This window comes from Pipistrellus hanaki (assembly GCF_964339955.1).
Source record: "Pipistrellus hanaki genome assembly, chromosome: 8".
NCBI lineage: Eukaryota > Metazoa > Chordata > Mammalia > Chiroptera > Vespertilionidae > Pipistrellus > Pipistrellus hanaki.
Window position 1 is genome coordinate 38,363,995 of NC_140510.1, and position 12,079 is coordinate 38,376,073.

The 12,079-nt window shown below is 37.5% G+C and overlaps 1 protein-coding gene across 1 annotated transcript in view; it reads right to left on the reverse strand.

Annotated features, from left to right (window-relative positions):
- The window catches only part of DPP4 (dipeptidyl peptidase 4), a 79,842-nt gene that overhangs the window by 45,445 nt on the left and 22,318 nt on the right, over positions 1–12,079 (reverse strand). Inside the window, exons 3-8 of the mRNA XM_084891925.1 lie at positions 11,188–11,277; positions 10,685–10,776; positions 9,341–9,421; positions 3,881–3,933; positions 3,698–3,770; positions 2,781–2,901 (exon numbers count right to left, since the gene is read on the reverse strand). Coding sequence (XP_084748051.1) covers positions 2,781–2,901; positions 3,698–3,770; positions 3,881–3,933; positions 9,341–9,421; positions 10,685–10,776; positions 11,188–11,277 — 510 coding nt within the window. The remainder of the gene's footprint in view (positions 1–2,780; positions 2,902–3,697; positions 3,771–3,880; positions 3,934–9,340; positions 9,422–10,684; positions 10,777–11,187; positions 11,278–12,079) is intronic.

Genomic DNA, 12,079 nt, shown 5'->3' on the forward strand with positions numbered 1-12,079 from the left:
AGTCCGCTCACGGGACTTCCAACCACTAGCTGTTAGAATGCCAGAACCTCTTTTATCAACGGGGGATGGAGGTTTCAAGTAGACTAGACAGAGACTCCTAGTTCTTCACGCAGATTTAATCCACAAATCTTATGTTCTGAAGTGAATATAAAGGTAAAAACAAAGGAATAGAAACTTGAATCTTAGAATTAGGAAACTATTTATCCCAATCACTTTTCTGACTCCTGGAGCTTCCTTACAAGTTTCTTCCAAAGGCTTGTTTTCAATAATAGCAATAATAATAGTACTAGTTACAGTATTAAGAATAACAATAATAAAATACAATAATAATTAAGATGAGCAGCAGCATATAATGAATGCACTAGGAATTGATAAGCAACTGACATCTATTATTTCACTTAATCCTCATGATAACTCATTGTGCAGATGGGCAAAGGGAGGCAGTTAGGCTTGAAGAGAATAAGTAATTTGTCGAGGATCACGCAGGCAACAATTGATAGAATCAAGAATAAATCCAGGCTTATTTGATATGAGTCCATGCTTTTCATTTCCATGCTCTGCTGTTTCTTCCTACCTATTTCAGCATCTGAAGTAACAGAAAACCTTCTTCTGGGTAAGGAAGCCTGCTCCCCCTTTGATTGCTTTATACCTTTATTGTTTTACACCTAACACTTACCTAATTTAATCTTCACAAAGATCCTTGGGTGAGTCTATTCATAGCCCATTTTACAGAGAAGGCAACTAAGGCAGAGAAGGACTTAGGATGTAGGCCTTGTGATTCTTACTGAGACTTACTCAGACTCACTTGCTCTGAGCTCCAGCACTGGGGCAGCAGCTCAAAAGGCACCAGCTATATACAAGGATGGACTGAATTGTCTGGCATCGGGGTAAGAGCTGGAGGGGCAGCTTTGTCAGAAATATTAACAGAGGCCACTGCTTCTTTGATGAGCCCTGCTCCCACGGAGCTGGCAGGTGAGCACCATATCCGAGTCTCTATTAACCTGGCTCACACTGTTTGCCTCACACTGGTGACTCCCTGAGACCTGTCCCACCCAACTTGCAGGGTCAGCTTTTCCATAGGAATGGCCTGACTTGCCTCATGCTTCAGACTTTCCTAAAACTCTAAAACCAGCAGCATCTGGCCTTGGCATGCCCTGTACCTCTTGCTACATGGCCTCAGGCCTGGCACTAGTGATAGCCATCCTTGGTTGGCAGCTTGGCCTCTTCTGGGCACCTTCAAATCCAGTACAAGTAGCAGACATCTGCAAATTGCTTTGTAGCACATAACTGGTGGTGCCAAGCTTGGTGGCTGACCTTGGCCAGCACCTGCCAGGAGGCTCCAGAGGCAGCACACCAGAGCCCCTCAGGGGATATTGGAGAGCTGGTTTCAGCCTGATCCAGCAGGCCATTAGCCTCAAGAGGGCACCAGATGCAGGGCTTATGGCTGGTGAGCGCTGCTGTGGACTGATTGGGCAGGAGCTAGAGGCAGGCACAGTGGGGCTCGGATGAGTGAGAGTGGCAGGTTGGAGCTGCAGGTGGTATTGGACTGTGGGTTTTGGCCCCATCCCCGCAGGCCACCCCGAGGGACCCCACCCATGCACGAATTCGTTCACCAGGCCTCTAGTAAAAATAATAAAATACTGTACAATAATAATTAACATGAGTAGCAGCATATAGTGAAAGCATCAGAAACTGATAAGCAACTGATACCTATTATTTAGTGCAGGGGTGTCCTTTTACACACAGCCATTCCTGAGGAAGGGTCGGGACAAGCTTTGGGAAAGGGCTTTACGCTGTTGACACTGGGGATCCTGGAAGCTGTGCTGTGCTGTCCACCAAGAGTTGAAGATGTTTCCAATTTCCTAGTAAATTTCACTGTAAGTTTTAATCAAACACTTATTTCTGAACCATGAGAACTCATCTTTCTTTCAAAGTAATTTTTTTGTAAAGAATGTTATTCATTTAATTGAACTCGACTTGAACTGGGAGACAACCAAAATTAGGCTATGAGGGAAACGACTTTTTTTTTTTTTAACTATGAAGAAAAACTAATAGGATGAAATAAGGAGGAGTCTTTAATAAGCATGAGGCAACTTTGTGAACTGTTTGGAGCATCTCAACATGCCCTTTTACCTTGGCAACTATAGACATGAAAAATGTTTTTCTAATATTTTCTAAGTCTCTGGACTGTTTTTTGTTTTTTATATTTCCTAAAACTTTGTGTCTTCAAAGAAAATAAATCCTTTTTATCGCCTTTAGTTCTGTTTTTTGACCAATTTTATCTTAAGCCTTTCTAATTATTTCTTACATCGTTAACACCAGGAAATTATAATTTGCCCAAGAAAATAAACACAAATCTCTTATAAAACAGGTGTTGTCTTCCCCGCTACTCCCCAGCCTCCAAACAATATTTTTCATCTTTCGGAATGTTGTGAGAGTACTTAGCTTACTTCCGGGATAGGTAGGCCTGATGTTAATCTGCAGGCTTTTATGCACCTGTAAAGCAGAAAAGCTACCTACACAGAGAGGCTCTTTGTAGCGGTAGACTGAAGACAATAGGAGCATTGAGAGACAATGAGGACATAAGCAGCACTAGCTACTGCTAAGAAATTCTTCTGTGATATACCTGGTGTTATGCTAAAAAAAAATAATAATAATAACATTATAAAAAAAATGCAACGTTTTTGAAGGCCACTGAAGTTCTTCCCTTTTGAAGAAATATTTGACCATTTTTTAAAACTTACAGATTTTTTTATTTTAAAATACTTCAACGTCTCTACCTTCATAAACCCAGTCAGTTATTCCATTACTGATTGCATCTTCTCTTCCATCATCTGTGACCCTCTGAGGTGTCGAATTTGGATCATTTTTAATATAAATATCATTGTTCCAAACATATGCCTAGAAAGATTAAAAATAATATTGACATATAATAACATGATATATTTTATCCTGAAGATCAAGAAAACATTTATCGATTCTTTCACTTAAAATAGTGTGCAAGTGTAATGGTTACTTTAGGTTATTCAATTTGGGCACAATGAAGAGTCATTTACTCCCTCCCACTCATATTCTTAAATTATCAGCATAAAAGCTACAATCCCAATTAATTTTAAGAACACTCCTAATATATTAAAAAGAAGAAGCTCACAAGCGCCACTATTTGGAGCTAAAGTGTATAAGAACACCTAGAAGACTGACCACTTCTATAGAATGATGTGTGCTTTGCATTTCTTTTTGGGGGAGGTGACTAAGGGAGTGCAGTACAGGTAAACATTCCATTTTCCTGTTTAGATTCTTTGGGAATTTAACGTCCTCTTAGCTCTATAGAACATGTAGATATATCTATAGTGATAAACACCGACCCACAAACTATAACAACAGAAAAAAAACCCACAAACACATAAAAACATGTGCCAAAAACGCCCAAACAACCCAAAAGCACAATAGATATTAGAATTTAAAAACTTACTGAACATCTTCCCATTAAATAAACAATTTCCTAAGAGTAGTTTAAAGACTTTCAGGAATTGTGCTTACTATGAAAGACTAATAAAATATCACTTTAGGCAATAATACTATATTTGATATTAAAGTTTTGGCTTCCTAAGTGTCTACTCTGCATCAAGATTAGCAGCTTCTGCATATGAGAGACTTGAGCCATTATTTTTCAGATAGAAAAAAAAGACACACTAACCAATTTATGACCCTCTGGTGACCAACTGATCAGTTGTGTGTCATTTGGAATTCTTTCTTCTGTTATCAGCTGCCTGGAAAAAAGGTAAAAGAAAATAACTACCAAACGAATAAATCACAATCCTTTTTTTAAAAAATTATTACCCTAAAAAAGCATAATATATTTTCTGAGGAAATCACTGACCTTTTATTTAAGTCATAAATGTCATATGAAGCTGTGTAGGAATGCCTCCATTTCTATGAAAGAAAATAGACATCTCAGGCTTCTGTGATTCTGGATAGTTTTTCCACTTGCTATAGGAACTCAAGCTGACAAAGTAATAAAACGTATAATTCTCAAACTTTATCTCTTTATATTCTTAGAATTTTGGAATCTTAGAGACTATCTAGTCCAAACTCCTCTGGATTTCATCTATAACCTAATTTTAATACCACTGCGGCCAAGCGGCCTTCCCAGGACCTCAAGGGGCTGAAGTGCCACTTCCTGTGCATTTTTCTTAGCACTAATCACAGTATGTTAAGTTCACCTGTTTAAGAAGAATGCCAATTTTCACTTTTCAACCATTTTACTAGCAAAATATTTAAAATATCTATACGTCTAGCCTGGCCAGCATGGCTCAGTGGTTGAGCGTCGACCTATGAATCAGGAGGTCATGGTTTGATTTCGGTCAGGGCTTATGACTGGGTTGTGGGCTCAATCCCCAGTGTGAGCTGTGCAGGAGGCAGCCAATCAATCATTCTCTCTCATCACTGATGTTTCTATCTCTCTCTCCCTCTCCTTTCCTCTCTGAAATCAATAAAAATATTTTTAAATAATTTATACTTCTATTGCTGGAGGTGATGTGGAAAAAATGTTTATGTTCCTACACTGACCATAAAAATATAAAGTATTATAGATATTTTGAAAGCCACTTACCAATATATATTAAAATTGAAATGCACATACTATTGATATTTTAAATAACCCTCTCAAGAAGTTCAAAAATTAAAAACAAACCAAATCTAAAGAAATCAGAAGAAAAGTAATAATAAAGGTAAAAGCAGTAATCAAATAAAAAAACAATCAAAGTCAAAAATTGGTTCTTTAAAAGATTTTTAAAAATGCTAACATAGTAAGTATGAGAGAAAAAAGGTATGAATGACCAATATCAAAATGGAAAATGATATACTGCAAGAGTCTACAGACATTACAAGATTATAAGACCCTACTACAAACATTTTTGGCTAATAAATTTTAAGTTATAAAAAGGGAAAATTCCTCAGAAAACAAGTTATCAAAAATAAGACAAGAAAAAATGAAAAAATCTGAAGTAAAAACGGAAAAAGACAAGATCAATATATATATGATTACAGATTCATATTTATGAAAAAAATGTTTATATGTGGATGAAAATGTAAAATTAAAGAAGTATTTATCTGAATGTCCATCTTCCTTACCATATTCCTAGAGGGGGGAAAAATGTGTTCTATTCACCTTTAAAATACTAGAGCTTGGTCTAGTCACAGGTTGGAAATCCCTAGCAGGGTTGCCTAAGACTATCAGAAAACACAGATATTTACATTACAATTCATAACAGTAGCAAAATTACAGTTATGAAGTAGCAACAAAAATAATTTGTGGTTGGGGGTCACCACAACATGAGGAACTGTATTAAAGGGTCACGGCATTAGAAAGGTTGAGAAGCCACCGGTCTAGTGGAAACACATAGTATGTATTCAAGAAAGAAACACAACTAAAAGAAAGTCAGATTTTATCTATAAGGATGAAATAAGTTACCCAAGAACCCAGCTGTATATGGCAGAGCTGAGACTCAAGCCAGAGTTCCTAACCTTGAATATTATTTCTCTCTTATCATTTATCACCCCCTAGCCTCTTATGTCAACAAATATTTATTAAGTCTCTACTTTTTGCAAGTTTTACATTCCTTTTTGAATCCTGGATTAATTTGACACACCCCAGGCTTCTTTCTGGGAAACCTCTGAGTATAATACTTGTTAGAGCCAAAGGTATGATGCAGGCTAACAACACAGAGATTTAAGAAGGTTTGAGATCATTTCAGGATGACAGATCCATCCTAGATTTTGAAAGGACACCCAACATATTTGGAATGTTCACTTCATCTATTGGAACAGACTCATCTATTTAGGATATAAACATTGGCAACCATCCCCCGTGAAGCATTATTAGATAAAACAGGCTCCCTCTCTCTGAAGAGTGCATAGTCGAATGGGGGACATGAACAAGTGAATACAAGAAAAGAATCACAAGAGCTTCCATGGAGATGGGTGGGGAGAGGCAGAAATCATAAATTGGGCCTTGGGGAGAGAAAAAGCACTACAGAAAGGTGATTCTTAGACTGAGTTTCAGTGGCAGGGGACATTCACACAGAGACGAGGTAAATAAAAGCATTGTAGCAGAGAAAAATTGAAGCACAGAGATAGGAAAGATCATGGAGTCTTCTAATCTGGACTCAAGTCTTGCTATAGACAGAATATTTATACCTCCTATCCCTAAATCATATGTTGAAGTCCCCAATGTGATGATATTTGGAGGTGGGGCCTTTTAATGGTGACTAAAATTAGCTCAAGAGAACTACATTAGTTCCCTTATAACAGACTCCAGAGAGATTATTTGCCCTGACTACCATGTGAGGATACCCAGAGAAGATGGCCAGTTATGATCAAGAAAGCAGCACCTCACCAGACACTGAATCTGCCAGCATCTTGATTTTGACTTCTCAGTGAGAAATAAATTTCTGTGATTAAGCCATCCAGTCTGTGGTATTCTGTTACAGCCACTTGAATGGACTAAAATAAATCTCTAAGGTTTAAGAGCAGACAAGTTTCTCCCTAAGCTTCAATTTTCTCTTTATGAAAATGTCCATTATTCCAACAATAATCTCATGTGTATGAGAATGCATGTGACGTGCTCAGCAGGGCTCCTGGAACTGTCAATGTGTGATAGATGAGGCTGCTGTTTCTAGCACATTCGGCAATGGGTAAAGATGGTAGGAGAACATCCATTCCAGGTTGTATGGTATTTATTTATGTATTCGCTTAATGTTTATAGCTACGTAGGAGTGATCAATACTTTTAAAAAATATCTTAGAACTAATAACTGATTTTTCTGGAAGCACTAATTCAGTTATTGAGAAGCCATGGAGTAGGATATAAAGAACACTTCATAGCAGACCTTCCAAGGAAATGGAATAACATTAGACTAATTTTTGCTGTTGTTCTGGATAGATTCCTTGAGCATTGATTAGTCACAAAATTTATGCTGCACAGAAAATTCTTTTGCATACTCTGGGAAGTAAAATAGAAGATATAGTTCTCTACTTTTAATAATCTTATACTTTAGTATTTTGCAATAAATTTATGAAGGAAGTAAAATAAGTTAAGATGTTAGAGAGTAAATGGTGCATTGTGGGGGAACAGAGTGACAGAGGGCAATGTTAGACAGAATGATCCAAACCAGCCTGCACCTGAATTAGTAAAAAGGGAGAGCCAGTTGATGATTGGGGAAAGAAAGTTCCAGAAGAAAGCAATTGCAAGTGCATTGGCCCATAGGTAGAAATGAAAGTAAAGTTTTATTTAAGTAAAAAGCTGTGTATTTAAAGGTTCTTAACTTTGGATCATTGGGTCACCTGGGAGTCCTTAAATCTATCTATGCCTGGGCCCACCCTTGGGTATGTGGGGCTCATTGGTGAGGGGTAGGTTGCATACATCTGTATTTTTAAAAACCTCCCAGGTCATTCTAAGGGGTACACAGGAGGAGAAGCACTGGCCAACCATGCTGAATGCAGAAAGAGTGGTAGGAGATGGGTTCTGACGGACAGAATGGAGTCCAATCACACAGGCTTCTGAGGATGCTGTGTTAGCGTTTGAGCTACTCTGAAGGTGATTGGAAGCCAAGGACAATGAGGATTTAAGCATAAGCATGTCATAATCTGACTTAAAAGAAGCTCTTTGGATACTGCCTATAAAGCATGGATAGCAGGAAGAAGGAACAGAGTGAAAATAGCAAAAGCAGTTAAATATACATATATATTCCAGTAACATGACAAACACAAATTACCAAAGAGGGTTGTCCAGCTAAGGTTCACCAGGGAATACATCCATGAGTGCACTCCAAATTGTACCTGCTCAACTTGGCTACATAGTAAATTGGGTTGGTAGTTACTATTCCATTTCTATCTTAACCTCACAGGCTTTATAAGTTAGTCTTTAACATGGACTAATGTTATTCAGTGGTTCTCAGCCTTGGTTGCCGATAAGGATTATCTACAGATTGCAAAAAATAATAGTGATGCTGGCTTTACTCTAGAGACTTCAATTCATTGATCTGAGGATTTAACTTGGACACTGAGAATTTTGTAAAACTCAAGTGATTTAATACGTAGACAGCAGTACGAACCACTGAATTAAACAAACAATAATCCATTAATAGGGAACAGATGTGCTAAAGTTGGCATAGGATTCTGATTTGCTCATAGTTGATAAGTTTAGCAAAACACAGTCATCTAGTCTTCATGTCCAGGAATTGGAGCCCAGCACAGTGAATCCAGGGTAAATATTATGATTGGGAGTCACTGTCCCAAAATAGGAAATGGAATATGGAATGGTTTGCTTGGCCCTAGTACAGCAGCATTGGTGTTTGAGATAAGGTACTTATATTAATATTTATCATTTATTCTAGAAAACAAGCAGAGGTAGGGATCCCCAGCTGGGTATTTCTTTTCAATGCAGGATATCTCTACAGGTTTTTAGTTTTTCTTATGTCTCACAACTTCCTATATTTCCTATATTGTAGTTAAATCCACGAATAACCAAAAAGCTGCGGTTAAAGTTACTGGTGTTTTGCAGCCAACCCAAAGATAAAGAGGATGTGTGATCAAACTGTAACCTTTCCATGACTGTGGGAGAATTTGACATGGGACTGGATGACTGGGAGAAGCTGAGTGTTCTTACAGGGATGGGGCTCCCCTTTAGAATGGGGTGTATATGGTGGGACAGGCAGGCTGGGGAGTGGTCTGGGTCACCTTGCAGAGTCCCTTCTGAAGAAAGAGAAATTTAATTTTTAAAATATATTTTATTGATTTTTTTTACACAGAGGAAAGGAGAGGGATAGAGAAACATCGATCAGTTGCCTCCTCTACACTCCCTACCAGGGAAGTGCCCTCAACCAAGGTACTTGCCCTTGACCGGAATTGAACCTGGGATCCTTCAGTCCATAGGCCGACACCCTATCTACTGAGTAAAACCAGTTAGGACAAGTTTAATTTTTTTCAAAGCAAATACTTACGTGTAAAGCTGAGACAAAGAAAATAAGGGGTTATGTTACTGGATGTTCAAGTCAGACATGCAAATTTGCTTTTCAATTATAAGTTCTATTTTGTTACATTTTTAGTATCTATATTATAGTACTTATACTTTTTAGTATTTGAAAGCACTCAAATAAATGTCTTTTAAAACATGTTTTGCACTTATGAACGAGAAGCATTTCTCCTCTTCAGGCTAAATTAATGTGCCTGCTATATTACTAGGTATCAATTTTAAATGTACATATATATCCTGGAAATCAGTTATAATATAACATACTCTTAGGATTCTTTAATTGTCACAATAAGAAAACATTTTTTACCTTCACGTAGTTGTACTCTAAGAGAACAAACCGTCTATCAGGAGACACTGAATAATCATTTATAGAATATCCAAATTGATCCTGTCAATCAAGTAGAAAAAAAAGAACAATTAAACAATCTTATTTAACTGCCATTTATCGAGCACTTACTATGTAGAGGGTATCATTCTAGATATGTGGCTTGTGCCTTGGGAGCTTCCAATCTGGGAAAGATGGCACATTCCCCCACACCAATGACCATGATGAAAGGTGGATGGTGATCAGGGTTAGAGAACCAGGGAGGGAAGGATTAATTTTAACCACGAAAAGGCAGCTGTGAGGGTGAGGGTCAGAGATAGAGAACTTTCTTGGTAGGGGGGGAACAGCATTAGCAAAAAGGGTATGCATATTTAAAGACTGTCTAAAGGTTAGGGGAAACCTGAATACAGTATATGGTATATCAGACGAAGATATAAGCTAAGAGGACATAAAATTCTAAAAATAGCTGGGACTTAAATATAAGAAGCAGAAATATGACTATTTTTGCATATGGATTTGCTAGAATCTTATCTGCTTTTTACAAAGGTGCTCTGGTGACACAGTAACTGAGATGAGATGAGAGGGATTGCCTCAGCTTTGGATGTGGGCAATGCAGTGATCTGGTCTACGGTATGGAGATAGAGACACAAATTAGAATACTCACTATCACAAGGTGAAACAAGCCTTGAACCTGGACTCTACAGTGAACCTGAAGTCTGAGAGACACTTGAGAGGTTTTGTTGATTAGCTAAATATGGGGAGGAGTCAAGGAGGATTGACTTGTAGGAGAGCACTATTTACCAAGATAGGGAACTCAGGAAGAGGAACAGGATGCTTTCAGTTTGCTAGGAGAGTGAAGGGGAAATAACTAGCTTAGATTGGGATACTGAGTTTAAAATGCCTGCAGACCATTCATATGCAGAAGCAAGCAAGCAATTAGAAATAGAGGTTTAGATCAGGAGAGAGGGTTAGTGTTAAAAGTGTATACTGGAGACTCAAGGCCAGAAAGAGAATGCTGAGGTTGTGGAAGGGCATGGAATTTACTGAAGAAGAGCATGCAAAGTGGGGAGAGGGGCCAGCAATTGAAGACAGAGCCCTGAGGACACTTACATTTAGGAGTATGGGCAGAGGAGGAGGAATCGTCAAAGGAGACTAAAAAGTAGCCAAGGCAGGGAACATTCCAAGAAGGAGAGAAAGATCCACTGTGCCATATGCTGCAGAGAGAGTCCAACAGCATGAAAAGATAGTACTTAGAATTTAAAAGGTTATGAAAAAAAATCCCCAGAATTTCCTTAAAGTCTGAATTAATTATGTGATTAAACATACAAATGTACTGTTCTCCAAGAAAGTGGAGCTGTTTCCATGGTCAGCATTGAATAGCAAGATATTATTTTCTTGTCTGTAGAGATATTCGTGGTCTAAAGAGAGAAAATGACCAGGTCAATATTTCAAGTTGCTATTAAACACTTCGTAAGCTAAAAATTATGCAATAAAAATTTAAGATTCAAGTTTGTACAAATACTAAATACCGTAAGCACTTCTAAGTTAAAAAAAAAACAAACATTAAGCGATGACCATTACACAAGTATGCATTCACTTGTCCATCATTTTTGTGAAGGTTGCAATTCACATTTAACTTTTATAGTACATACCAAAGAAATAAGCTTTCTAGCTTAACTCCCTTTGCACCCTTAAGTAGAAAAAGATTTTCTCCTATATGGTTTTTTAAAAAGCAAGAATATCGTCTTAGTGCCAGAAAAGTGCTCCACAACCTAATTAGTATGAACATAAGCATAAAAATCTGCCTCCTCCCCCCAAAAAATCCTTACCTGAAATCCACCGCAAGTTGTAGTTCCTCGTTCTAATAGTACTTTTTAAATAATCACTTAGAGTGTAAGTCCTACGAGTATCAGCATCATCTGTTGGTTGAAAAAGGAGCCAAAAGTTTAGTAAAATGGAATAATCTAAGTTTTGCATAAAATAAACAAATGGATCTCTACAATATACTGGTTACAATATACAAAAATACACTCACAAAATGCAAAGCACTTCAAATTGGTTGGACGGAGTAAAAAATGCATTTAACCATTAAAATGTAAGTAAGAGTGTGTTTCACCATATATTAATGACCTTCATTATGAAGGTCTAGATCAGTGATGTTCAATGAAAATATAATGTAAGTACACTTTCTAGTGAGCCTTATTAAAAAATTTTAACATGGCCGAAACCGATTTGGCTCAGTGGATAGAGTATCGGTCTGCGGACTGAAAGGTCCCAGGTTCGATTCCAGTCAAGAGTATGTACCTTGGTTGCAGGCACATTCCCAGTAGGGGGTGTGCAGGAGGCAGCTGATAGATGTTTCTCTCCCATCGATGTTTCTAGCTCTCTATCACTCTCCTTTCTTCTCTGTAAAAAAATCAATAAAATATATTTTTTTAAATAAAATAAAAAATAAAAATTTTAACATGAAATTAATTTTAATAGCATCTTTTATTTAACCCAATATATCCAAAATATCACCATTTCAATGTGTAACCAATATTTAAGTGCTGTTACTGGGGTCTTTAAAATTCTTTTTTTAATGCTACATCTTTGAAATCCGGTATATATTTTTACGATTACAGCATATACTAGTTTGACTAGGCTATTTCCCACTCAATAGCTGCCTGTGGCCATGGAGTAGACAACAGAAGTCTAGATCACCCTTTCTTAAGGCCCCGA